This window comes from Ammospiza caudacuta, chromosome Z (genome assembly GCF_027887145.1).
Source record: "Ammospiza caudacuta isolate bAmmCau1 chromosome Z, bAmmCau1.pri, whole genome shotgun sequence".
NCBI classification, from domain to species: domain Eukaryota; kingdom Metazoa; phylum Chordata; class Aves; order Passeriformes; family Passerellidae; genus Ammospiza; species Ammospiza caudacuta.
The window spans coordinates 78,077,818-78,089,829 of NC_080632.1; the positions used below are offsets into that span (position 1 = coordinate 78,077,818).

At 63.8% G+C, this 12,012-nt stretch overlaps 2 protein-coding genes across 2 annotated transcripts; both read right to left on the reverse strand.

Annotated features, from left to right (window-relative positions):
* Nucleotides 1-5,648: 5,648 nt before the first annotated feature.
* HINT2 (histidine triad nucleotide binding protein 2) lies at nucleotides 5,649-7,319 on the reverse strand. The gene is made up of 5 exons (XM_058824082.1): nucleotides 7,254-7,319; nucleotides 6,230-6,388; nucleotides 6,039-6,143; nucleotides 5,889-5,961; nucleotides 5,649-5,784 (listed from the first exon to the last, which is right to left on the reverse strand). Exons 1-5 carry the CDS (start codon nucleotides 7,305-7,307, stop codon nucleotides 5,693-5,695), a joined length of 483 nt encoding a protein of 160 aa, XP_058680065.1. The 5' UTR covers nucleotides 7,308-7,319; the 3' UTR covers nucleotides 5,649-5,692.
* Nucleotides 7,320-7,568: 249 nt separating this feature from the next.
* TAF1C (TATA-box binding protein associated factor, RNA polymerase I subunit C) lies at nucleotides 7,569-11,971 on the reverse strand. The gene is made up of 14 exons (XM_058824152.1): nucleotides 11,807-11,971; nucleotides 11,630-11,723; nucleotides 11,386-11,492; nucleotides 11,199-11,294; nucleotides 11,037-11,107; nucleotides 10,704-10,951; nucleotides 10,519-10,629; nucleotides 10,284-10,407; nucleotides 10,102-10,173; nucleotides 9,848-9,983; nucleotides 9,625-9,753; nucleotides 9,303-9,477; nucleotides 9,032-9,169; nucleotides 7,569-8,743 (listed from the first exon to the last, which is right to left on the reverse strand). The coding sequence occupies exons 1-14, from the start codon at nucleotides 11,936-11,938 to the stop codon at nucleotides 7,569-7,571; spliced, it is 2,808 nt and encodes a 935-aa protein (XP_058680135.1). The 5' UTR covers nucleotides 11,939-11,971.
* Between the last annotated feature and the right edge of the window lie 41 nt (nucleotides 11,972-12,012).

The following is a 12,012-nucleotide window of genomic DNA, read 5'->3' on the forward strand; positions in this document are numbered from 1 at the left end:
GCTGTCTGCTCGGGGGGTCATAGGGGTCATAGAGGTTGAAGGGCTCGGGATGCCCTAAGTACATGGTAATGGGAGTGGAGAAGTCTGCATTCCTCTTGAAGGGAATGTTTGTGCCGAAGAGGGCAGTGACACCCTGGAGAGGAGAGAATTTGAGAGATCTCTGTCAGCAGCTGAGAGTCTCAGGGTACTGGCAGGACAGGGTGGTGGGGGCCTTACCGGCCGTCCACGGGCTTGCTCCATCCAGAAGCTGCTTGGCTGCTCTGTTAAGTAATCGTGATGCTGCAGTGGAAGCAAAATGTGAGCCAGAGGGGATGGCATGCTCAGCAGGACAAGAGCCTTGCCGCCTCCCTGGAGGCTGCTGCAAGCTGCTGGGGGGGGATATCTACTGCCTGTACCTGGGTGATGGGCTGGGGCGTGGACTGGAAGCCCATGGCACGGTAGTCGTCGTGCGTGGTGGAGACAGATTCCATGCGCTTCAGGCGGGGTCGGATCTCCTCCTCCGTCTCCTTGCTGCAGTCAGAGCAGACCCCACACCTCTCAGCTCTGGGATCCCCACCTCCCCAGGTCCCCTCCTCTGGGGCATAGCCCCAAGGGTGGGTCTCATGTGGGAGTGCAGGCTTGCCTGTATTTCTCGTAGAGCATGGATGCCAATGTGGCCTTCCGCTGCCCTGCAGAGGGGAAGGTGCCATCAGCCTCCCAGCTAAGATTCCCCTGCTGCCTTTTCAGGGTGCACATGGCTTGTGGGGGCCAGCCTCACCTTGCCCCAGCAGCACGGCCCTGAGGGGTGGGCAGTCCTTCGGGGGGGAGCTGTCAGTGACTGAGGAGAGAAATTGGTGGATTGGCAGTCCATCGTAGCCACGCTGTAAGTCCTCACTGCCCAAATCCTTCCTTGGCCGAGAGTCCAGGGGATCCACGACTACCTAGGGACGGTCAGTGGGGGCTGTGGAAGGAGGCAGAAGCCCATGCTGCATTTCCCCATGCCCACTCCTGGCTTTTATGCTTTTGATAGCCCTAGAGGCATAAGCTGTAAAGAGGTGTTATCATCTTTCTGGCTAGAAGCCTGGGAAAGCTGGAGCAGGGACACAGCTTGGGCAGGGCTGACCTGTGCTGTCTGGTGGAGGACAGCCAGCTTTGTATGGCAGTCCCAAGCACCTGGGTGCCCAGACTGCCCCTGGGCAAGCGCTCTTACGGCACTTGAACAACCCAGGGAGTCCCCAGGCTGTGGCACAGTTTGGTCTATCAGGTGTCCCCCAGCTTGTCTTGCCCAAGCAGGCATTCCCACATCACTGTGATGAGCCATGATACACAGCTCCTGCTTCCCAGCAGTGAGATCCCAGCTCCCCTCCTGCCTTACTCCCCACGTGCTGCCTGTGCCTTTTGTGCTATTGAGTTTCATCCCTTTTCTATCCTGCTGGACTCAAGGTCATCCGGGTGACTATTTAAAGAGATGTGTCTGTGCAGGAGCAGGAAGCTTCACAAGATCAGCATGTGGGACACGATGGGGCATTTTCCCATATGGAGTTACCTCCTTCTGCCAGTCATGGGTCACACGGCTCCGCTGGGGCACCGCCTGGCTGGGCGTCTCTGCGGGCGTGGATGGGGTGGGCGGCAGCGCTGGCAGTGTGGCGGGGGACTTCTCCTTGGAGCCAGTCCCCCACTTTCCAAGCCAGGGAGGCAGCTTGATCTCAGAGGGATTCCTCCTAATCTCTCGGGATGGCACCTTGCTGGGCACGACTGATAGGGGCACAGTGGGCAGCTCATCTGTGTCTGCTATCTCCTGGGGTGGCTCGGCTATCTCTGACATCTCCCAGGGCGGCTCGGCTATCTCTGACATCTCCCGGAGCCTCTTGGTGGTGGTTGCAAGCGTCTCCCCAATGTACGGGAGCCTCTCCTCAGGCAGGGGCTCCTCACCCTGGACCCTGAGCGGTGGCCTCTCCTCATGGCCTCTGGGACCCACACGGCTGCTCAGAGCGCTCCTGCAGATGGGAACAGACCCTGAAGAAAGGCAGCGCAGCCCATCCGCCATTGCCAACCGCGTCCCCAGCCCCTACCAGCACAGGCCGCGTCCTGACCCCGGGTCCTCTGCAGTGTCACCCCCACACTGGAGCAATGGATTCCTCTCCTTTTGGGCGACAGAAGCAGAGCCTGCTGCTGGGCATGTCATTTCGAGGGGTCTCCCCTCAGTAACTCCCTTCTGTCCCCTTGACCTCCATCAGCAACACGCTTCCCACCCCCCTGCCTGGGCTCAGACCCCTCCTGCTGGCGACCTCTCCACAGACCGGGGCCACCATCATGTCACTCCGCCCTGGTCCCCAGCGGTCCACAAGCCCTGACCCGGCTCTCCCCCGGGGTTACCCCAGGGGCTCTCGCCGCCTGCAGCCGCCTCTCCCCTCCATTGCGCGTGCGCGCGGCGGGACGCGCCTCTCGCCATGGAGACCGTGCACGGCGGCCCCGCGCCCGGAGGGGGCGGAGCCGCGCTCATGAGCGCCTCCCATTGGCGGAGAGAACAGGGAGGGGGCGTGGCCATGTTTCAAACTGGGTGGGACAAGAGGATTAGTTAAACGGGTCGTGGGCGTGGTCTCGAAGGAGTGGGCGGGGCGGGGCGTGGTCAGCATGAGCGGGCGGTGAGGGGGGACGGGGCTGTGTGGGCCAGGGAGCTGTGTGGTGTACGGGGGACGGGGCCTTGTGGGGCAGGGGAGCAGGGACACGGAGGAACGGGGGTACAGGACACCGAAGTGCGGAGGGATGGGAGTATCAGGGATGGGGGCGCAGGGTTGCAGGGACACAGAGGTGTCCATGCTGCGCTACTGGATCAAGGCTGTCCCCACTTCTGAGGTCCATGTACCATCTTGTGCTGGTGCACTTGGGGCAAAGCTAGTCGCGGGGTCTCTCGGGAGTGCTCAGTACCTGGGCAGAGCCAGCACAGCCCCACTGAAGCAGCAGGAGGGATGTGCCCAGGGCTCTTGAGGACACACTGCTCCCCACGGCTTGACCCAGGTGACCGCCACACTGCTTGGGCCTGGCAGTGGAATATGCCCACTTGACCCAGGGACTCCCAGCTGCCCTAGGGTGATAGGGTGGGATGTGCCCGGCGCCTGGCTGGGTGCAGCCCGTGCCCGCCGGCTTGGAGCAGTAGCCTCCTCTCACCACCAGCCCTCGATGGGCCCCCGGCCCCATCCCCGCAGAGGCCGAGCAGAAGAAGGGCCCTTTGATAGCGGGCGGCGAGCTCGGGAGCGAGGGCTGTTATTCCAGCGCTTTGCGGTGTGTGCCGACGGGGCACCGTGCGCTCCGCGCTGGGGCCTCTGTTTTTCCTGGCTGGGGATGTGCTCGGTCCTTCTGGCCTCGGCGGGCCGGGGGGGCCCCCGCTGGGGACCGCTCCTCCCTGCGGGCCCTCGGCCCCGTGCCAAGCAGGGGCTCCTCCAAGCCCATCTGCTGCACAGCTGCAGGAAGGAGGGAGAAATGGGAGACATGTCCCAAGCTCATCTCATGGCTTCCTCATGCTGGGGCCACATAAGCCCTGCTTCCCCTGGTGAGAGGTTGGTGCCAGGCTGCCCCCAGGGCTGGCAGCTCACTGTGAGGTTTCTGGGTTCCATGCTGCTGGTTGTGACCCCGTGGGCCCTGTGGTGGTCCCTGAGGTGCACCCCTATGCCAGCTCACGCTGAAGGGGTGGCAGCTTGGGGATCCTGTCCCAGCTTGCATCCCTTCGTGGTCTTCCTAGGAGCATCCTCAGATTCCTCACCAAACACCCCTGGGCTCACCCGTGGCTAGGCAGCACGGGTGCCTGAGGGATACTGAAGGGACACCAACAGCACCAAAGTACACCGTGAGACAGGGAGCCTGGCGATGCCACCCCAGGTATGTGCACCCACTGGGGGGCAAACCACCGCGTGGCGTGGTCTATGGGGCATCACTGTGGGGCTGTGCTCTGGTAGCATCAGCTCGGGGCAGCAGCCCTGGAACTGCTGTAGCACATCTGGCTGCCTATCGCCGCCGGCTGACACATCCCTCGCAGCCCCCCCCGCCCGGCTCTTTTGGGAACTTGCGTCATTTGTGATTCTCTCCGGCTGAGGAACCAAAACAGCCGTTGGGCCCCGTTCCCCCCTCCGCCTCGGCCCCATGGGGCTGTGCCCACTGTCCTGCCCTGCCGCTGCTCGGGGACTGACAAAATAAACCTGGCACAGGAAGAAACACGATGGCAGGCGACTGGCCCTGACCTCGCGTGCCAGCCCGTGCCCTGTGCCCAGTACAGCACTCCCTGTGGGACTGCTCTGGGTGAGCCCTGGGGGATGATGTCCTGGGGATCCCTGGCCCCTCTTTAGCGTCCCCATCTCGCCAGGGACACCCAACCCTCTCTGGGGTACATATCCCAAAGGCTGAACTCGGGGCTGCCCTCAGTTCAAGAGTGGCCCCAGCCCGCGCTGAGCCTTAGAGTCAGGAAGCAGCAGTATCAACAATTTTAAGGCTCATTTACACCCCGAAAACATTCTCCATACTATACTGGGTGTGTATGTGTGCGAAGTGACTGGGCTCTGCCACAGCCCCACACAGCTCCCGGGGGCCCCCCGCCGCCAGCGCCACCGAGCCGGGGATGAACAGAGCCGCCATTCTCCCCGGCGGGCTGCGGTCCCCTGCGCGCCGGCTGGCGGGGGCCCAGGCGGTCCCGACGGCGGTGCCAGGTGGGCCGTGCACTGCGCCAGCACCGGCCCCTGCCACTAAATATAGCCCCGGCAGGCGGCCACGGAGCAGCGGGCGCGGGAGGCACGCGGCAGGGAGCGGCGGCCGCATGCGCCGAGCCCCGCGTGTGCTCCCCTCACGGGGCCAGCGCCGACACGTGCGGGCCCAGCCCCGGTCAAGGCCTGTAAACAACGCCGTGCGTGCTCGGAGCGGCGGGGCTTTGTGTGCAGGGGGCTCTGGAGTGTGCAGTCTCCATCGGTGATTCACGGTTGTGGGGTCTGCAGCGAAGGGTACATTGTGTTTTCCTCGGTGTGCGCTTGGGGGGGGTCTGGGGTGAGCAGCGCATTTGGGGTTTGCATGGCAGTGCACACACAAGCAGTACAGTGGGGGAGTACACGGGTATGTGGACACAGAGGGGGCAGCTGGTCCACCCACCACACAGCCTGTCCTGCCCTGTGCTCTGCTCAGGGTTATGATCCTCCTGGGAGCTCCCAGAGAGGCCCGTCTGGGGTGGACAAGAAATAAACATGCAGTCAACAAGCCTGCTCCAGAGGGCATTCAGATTAATCTAGTGCAATTAACTGGTTTTGAAAAGCAGGGAAACATCACTGTTCAGTGCAGGGCTCTGGGGGCAACCTGCGGCAGAGCAGGGGCATTCAGGGATGCTGGGGCTGCGTGGTGGCAGTGGGGCTGGCTGGGCAGCCCTGGACGTGGCGCACTACTGACACCCCTAGGATGTTCTCCACCTTGGGGACAACCTTGTGGCACCCAGCCTGCTCTCCCAGCCCAGCACCAAAATGAGTCTTTTGCCTGTGAGCAGCCTCACAAAACCCTTCTGCTTCAACTGTGGGGCTGGTATGTGGGGAGCCCAGACCCTCTGCAAAAAGCAGAGTACCAGCTCTACTGCTGTAACAATGGAGGCCAACCACCTCCACCCCCAATAAAGCCACCCCAATGCAGAGCCACTGAAGTTACCATCAAGGAAATGTTTTATTGGAGAGCAAGTGGGTAGTGGGCATTAGCCAGGGGGCCAGCCCATCTGCCGCCCCCCCAACACATGGAGGTGCAGGTGGTAGACAGACTGTGCGCCATGTTTCCCATCGTTGATTACTGTCAGGAGAGGTACACGGGTCAGGCCACCTCCTTTGTCCCCAGCCCCCCAGGAGCACCAGTGAGGGTCTTGCCCCACAGCACAGTAGGGGATACTAACTCACCAAGGCGGTAGCCATCAGCCAGCCCCTCTGCCTGTGCCGTGCGCGCCGCCACCACCATCAGGTGCCCCAGCAGCTGAAGGGGGGGAGAGTGGCAGGGTCAGCACTGTATGACCCCCACCAACAATGTCCCAGGGCCCTCTCCAGACTCACCTCAGTGTCCTGGGGACCCACGCGGCTGATCCGGGGGATGGGACGCTTGGGGATCACCAGGAAGTGCACGGGGGCTTGTGGGGCCACATCACGGAAGACGAGGCACTACCAGGAGGAGCAGGGTAAGCCCCACACCCGTGGGTTCTGCCCCCCTGCCCCGGTGGGGACACAGCTCCTGCTGTCCCAGCTACCTTGTCATCCTCATAGAGAATGGTGGCAGGGATGGTGCGGTTGATGATCTTGCTGAAGATGGTGGGCTGCCCTTCTGCCTCCTCGCCAGCCGCTGCTGCCTGCTGTGCCTTGCCCACCTCCCCGTCCCGCCTGCTGGGCGCCGACAAGCACCTCTGGGGCTGCGGGGCATACCTAGCTTACAGCCTGTGCCCGCAGGGACAAGGACAAGGACACAGCCCTGAGGGTGGGTGATGGAGGGGAGCACATGGGGGTAATGGTGGGATGCAAGTGGGGGTGGCAGGGGACATGTGGGGGGAAAGGTGACGGGGGGGAGCACATGGGGGTAATGGTGGGATGCAAGTGGGGGTGGCAGGGGACATGTGGGGGGATGCACCGGAGGCTGATGTGCAGTGCACGCTGGAATAATGGCAAGGGATGCATGTGGGGGTGATTGGACTAATGCATGAGGTGATGGTGGATGTGATAGGGGATGCATGTGGAAAGTGGTGGGATTCATACAGGGGTCCTGGGGGGCTGCATACAGGGGTGATGGTGGGGTGCACACGGGAGTGATGCTTGGCTCTGGCAGGGGGTATCACATGGGGCAACAGGGAGGTGCACACGGGGGTAACAGTGATGGGGGTAAAAGTGATAGGGGTAAGAGGGGCAGATGCCCAGGGGGCTGGTCGCGGGCTGTGCTGACGGGGTGACAGGGGACTGTCCACAGCCTGGACAGTGGGCTGTGCTCACTAGGCTAACAGGGGGCTGTCTACGGGCCTGACAGAGATCTGTGCCCTGGGGATGCGGCTGTGCCCAAGGGGACGCAGGCTGGGCTGGGGGTGGACACCCACGGGTGCTCCGAGGCCCCGGGCCGCGGCCTAGGGGTGCAGGGACAGGCGCTCATGCCCGCCGCGGACTTTGCCCGAAGGTGTAAGCAATGGCGAGCATGGTGCGGACCCGCTCCGGTGCCCCTGTTACCCCGCACACCCCGGTGTGCCCCCCTTACCCCGGGATTACCCCATCCCCGCGTTCCCCCGCGCCCACCTGCGCCAGGCGCAGCGCGCCCCGCACCAGTCCCCGCGCCAGCACCGCCGCCATGGCCTCCGCTCCCGCCCCCGGCACTACACCCGCCCCGCTCCCGCCCCCTTAAAGCGCCACCACGCCGGGCATGCGGGCAACCTTCGCATTGGAACATGCCGGCGGGGACCCTCCGACCGCGGAAGATGGTCACTCCCGCCCCGAGGGGAGTCGCAACCCCGGGCGTCCCGCCCTGACCTCCCCAGCCCCTAAGGGTGTGTGCCTTGATCAAACAATGGAGGACCCCGGGAGGAAGGCTGTGCCAAGCAGGTTTATTTGCACTCAGAAGCCCATTCGTGGGCGCTTGCGGCGGGGCTGCGAGGCGGAGGACAGCTGGCTCTGTGAAGAAGGGAAGCACAGCTGGCTGGCCTGGCTGCCAGGGAGCTCTGGGGGCTCGGGGGGCCCCTCGGCCCACACGGACAAGTAGTCCCGCAACGTTTTCCGCCGCTCCTTGGGGATGCCGCGGCAGCGCAGGCTCTGTGAAGACAGCAGGGCTTCATCGGACGCTGGTGAGGGTGGGTGGCTGCGAACTGAGGGGCTGCCTGCTGGTGGTGAGCCCTCCTGGGAGAGACTGGGGGGGCGGCCGGGGGAGAGCAGCGAGGGGCCCACATCACTCAGCTCGGACAGCTCAGACTGGTAAGTGAGGGAGGAGGTGAAGCTGGCCGAAAGGCTGCGGTGGCCCTGAGCTCGCTTCTGCCGCCGCCGCCGCTCCCGCAGCGCCCGCTGTCTCTGCGCCACACTGAAGCTCGTCCTCTCCTCCCACCACTGGTCCCAGTCCCCAGCCCAAGCTGCTGTCAGGCGGTTACTCAGGGGGTCTGGACCCCCTGCCAGCTCCACGGTCTGTGGCAGGGGAGGGGGCCGGAGGGCCAAAGGCTCCCAGCGCTGGATGCGGCCCCCTTCCTGCATGGCTTGGCGCAGCCACTGGCGCATCTGCTTCTGCAGGCTGCTGGGACCTGCTGGCCCCTCCAGATCTCTGCAGGTGAAGAGGCGCCTCTGGCTGAGGCTGGGGGGCCAGGTGTGCTGGGGAGGCTCCCTCCAGGCCCTGGAAAGGGCCCTCAGCCAGCGGCGATACCGCAGGGCTGCAGCTGGGCTGGGCACTGCTGGTGAGGGCTGGGGGCTGCCACAGGGCTCCTGCACTAGTTCAGCTTCCTCCAGGGGTGCTGGTGTGCCCACATCCTCCTCCTCCTCCTCGTGGATAATCACCTCCAGGTTGGGCAAGTAGAATGTTTGCTCTTCCTCCTCTTCTCCCTCACTGCCCAAGCCATGTGGGCTGCTGGCTGGAGCCTCGAAGAGGGGGGAAGAGCCAGGGGCTGTTGTGGCTTCATCCCTCGATGGGGGTGCAGGGGCCTGTGCTGCCTTGTGGATCAGCCTCTGGCAGAAGACATCCCCAGCCTCAGAGAGCTGGAAAATCAACATGGACTTGTGCGGTCCATCCTCCTGCAGCGTAGCAGCCAGCCCTGCAGGAACAGGAAAGGCATTGTCACCAGGGTTCCAGTCCTAGGAATATTTCAGGGGCCTGGCCAGCAGTGGGGACTGCCTCCACCCCTCAGTGGTCACCCTCACTGCTGGCTCCTGCCATGTACATCCTTTTCTATGTCATTAATTGCTTCCACAGCATTGTTCAGGGCTTTGCTCTTGCTTTTTCACCCACCCTCCAGCCAGGCCATGACAAAGGCTACACTTCCACTCCATTCCACCTTCTCCTCCATGAAGACCTGCAGGCTGGGGCACTGTTGGACACCCACCTGCTGCAGGGGCTGAGAGGCGCTGCTGGAGCAGGTGGTGGCGGTGTGGGAGCTGGGTAGGCAGGTGCTGCAGGCACTCTGAGATGCTGTGCAGCTTCTGTGGAGTCCCCGACAGCTGACAGGCCGACTGGCTGCCCCCTGTGGAAACACCCCAAAAACTGTCTGGTGAGCACAGATGCCAGAGCAGCAGCTGATCACAGTAGCAAAGAGGCTGGGATGTGGGCACAGAGGAGCCCTGGCTCTGCAGCATCCCTGGAGCTTGATCTCTTACCCCAGTATTGCAGAAGCAGCAGCTCCTGTGTGCGGGATGCACCAAGCAGCACCTTGTGGCTCCTCCCAGGTTTCCCTGGCATCAGGTGAGCAAAGAGTGGAGGGGCCTTCATCATGTGTGCCCACTTCAGAACAGGCACCAGTGGCAACCGCTCGTCCAGCACATACATGGAGAACTAGGACAGAAGTCTTGGCTCAGACAGGACACACCTCAACACACTACGGCAGCTCCCCTCGGATGGAAGATCCTCATGCCCCGTAGGCACTGGGAGACACAGCTGTGAGGTGTGTCTTCCCCAGCTCCCAGCTGTGGTGGGACTCACCTGGGTGGTGACAAGGTACTGTGAGGGGTGAGCCCTGCCCAGGTACATGGGCAGCACCACACGCTCACCCTGCTGGCAGCCAGCTTCCTCGCCCACCTTGAACAAGTCAAAGTGGCATCTCTTGGGGGCCTGCAGCAGTGGAACAGGGCACAGTCAGCACTTTGGGCTGTGGAACCCTCTTACCTGCTTGCCACAGGCCCCATGCCCACCCTCCCAAGCTCACCCGGGCATCCAGGCACTGCAGGCCCGTGCGGTCAGCACAGCTGAGCACCCGTGGATGGGCAGTGAAGTCACTCCAGCGCCAGGGTGAATGGTCCCGAAAAAACATGGTCTGGGGGTCATGGCGCAGCTGCTGTAGCCTGTGGGGACACAGTAGTATTGGCATGGGGGAGGGCTGCCCCAGTCACTTGGCCTCCCACTCCCTGGGACTCCACTGTCTGAAGGAGTCCCTAGACAGCCCTGAGTGCCCTCTCTCACCCAGTCTCAACGCTCCAGAGGTAGACAGTCCCGCTCTGGGTGCAGACAGACAGCTCCCCGGGAAGGTGAGGGCTGCAGGACAGGGAGCACAGCATCACCCTGGGGCGACAGAACCCGCCACACAGAGCAGGGCTGCGCCAGCAGAGCTCCCTCCTTGCACAAACCCTTCCTCCAGCACCTACCTGACAGTGAGGCAGGAGGCAGGCACATCAGTGCGGATCACCTGCAGCGGGGCGGGAGCTGCTCCTGTCTTGCCTGGCACCCTCCAAACACCACAGTGATAGTCTGAGCGAACCCCAACAAAATCTGTCATAGGGAAGGAGGTGGCATGTGACCAGCAGCATCCCAGGGGACCCCTGCTGCCCCTCCTCCCTCCATCCTGTCTGCCTCAAGATGTGGATCCTGGGCATGGCTCACCTTGCCCATCCACATGGGCTGCAGCCACTTGCTGGATGCGCCCGCTGAGTTCAAACTGCGCTGGGGAGCCCCGGGCGTAGGGCAGCTCCTCCAGCACCACATCCTGGAAATCTGAGGTGCTGAATAAGGGCAGTGCAACACAACCCCCACTTCCCGCCCCAGGAACACCCCATGGGGAAGGATACAGAGGTGATTCATGGCCTGCCCTCCGGGGTGCACCAGGCGGCCCACGGGTGTCTTCCCATCTTCAGAGGGCAACCAGGCCAGTGCCCCCCCAGTGAGGCTGTCATCAAAGAGCAGGCTGGACCACTGCTGCGCCAGCTCCTCGTGCAGGCAGTCTGCCAGCAGCCCCAGCGGCACCTCGAATAGCCAGTCACGACAGAGGTGGGAGAACCAGCGCAGGCGGGAGGCCAAGTGCTGCCGGGGGCAGCCGCTGCAGGGCATGGACAGCATCAGATGGGGGGACAGAGCAGGAGCCCCCCAGACCTCTGCAGGGCAGGGGACAGAGGGACACTCACCGTCGGGCCTCCAGGCGGTCGATGTCCTCCACCAGGGCCGTCATCCGGATGGTGCTGTTCCGGGCTGGTCTCTACAGGAGTAGGGCAGAGTTTGAGAGTTGCAGTCCCCTGGCAAGGGGAAGGGTGGGGAACAGTACTGTTAATCCCTGGACAGACAATGACCTTCAGCTTGGCATTCCCCAGGTAGAAGTTCTTGTGCAGCAGACGCCCCAGGGAGCCAAAAGCATCTTCTGGGTGATCCACAAAGAAATGACCCAGCTGTGTGAGAGGGAAGGGAAAGGGTCAGTGCATGCAAAGGTCCCACGCTGCCCCCCAGGTCCATGCCAGGATGCAACACCTCAAATCCCACCTGCTTGGCGAAGTCCAGAGTAGCTCCAGACTTGCCTGCCTGGAGCTTCCTGCACAGGCTGCTGCGGTACAGGATGTCCTGAGGCGCAGGCGAGGGGATCCAGCAGCCTGTGGGGAGAAGGCAGAGCCGCTCGGCATCACACGAGCACAGGGACGCTGCTCAGCACCGCGGAGCAGCGGCAGCGATAGAGATGGAAAGCACGCTCCCCCAGTCCCCGAGCTCCTCCCGTTCCCGCGGCTCTCACCCGCGCTGGGCAGCAGCACCGGCACGGCCGCAGCCTCGGCGGCTTCCCACCTTTCGCCCGTCGCGCCGCGGCGGGGCACGAACGCCGGCTGCGCCTGTGGGGAGCGAAGGGGGAGAGTCAGAGCGGCCCCTGAGCGTCCTGCCCGTCCCCTCGGCCAGTCCCGCAGCAGGGTCTCACCTGGCGGCGGCTGGGGCCAGCCTCCAGCACCTGCCCGTGCTCTCCCCAGCCGGCGACCAGCGCGGGGCCGCCCTCTTCCCGCGGCGGGCCGGCGGTGAAGTATGAGGGGAAGAGCGCGGCCGGGAACTCCATGGGCGCGGCACCGGTCACGGGGCAGCACGCGGCCGGGCCGGCGCTCCCGCTACCCACGGGGACGAAGCGGCCAC

What these genes read in the sequence shown, in the direction of transcription:
- TAF1C (XM_058824152.1), bottom strand. Translation starts at nt 11,938, where the DNA reads ATGGAGTTCCCGGCCGCGCTCTTCCCCTCATACTTCACCGCCGGCCCG. An exon ending in CTCTGGACTTCGCCAAGCAG is followed by an intron (nt 11,295 to 11,385) that starts GTGGGATTTGAG and finishes CCTCTCACACAG; the next exon opens with CTGGGTCATTTCTTTGTGGA. An exon ending in TGGGGAATGCCAAGCTGAAG is followed by an intron (nt 11,108 to 11,198) that starts GTCATTGTCTGT and finishes CTACTCCTGTAG; the next exon opens with AGACCAGCCCGGAACAGCAC.
- HINT2 (XM_058824082.1), bottom strand. Translation starts at nt 7,307, where the DNA reads ATGGCGGCGGTGCTGGCGCGGGGACTGGTGCGGGGCGCGCTGCGCCTG. An exon ending in TTCTCTATGAGGATGACAAG is followed by an intron (nt 6,144 to 6,229) that starts GTAGCTGGGACA and finishes TCCTCCTGGTAG; the next exon opens with TGCCTCGTCTTCCGTGATGT. An exon ending in GGCTGATGGCTACCGCCTTG is followed by an intron (nt 5,785 to 5,888) that starts GTGAGTTAGTAT and finishes CTCTCCTGACAG; the next exon opens with TAATCAACGATGGGAAACAT.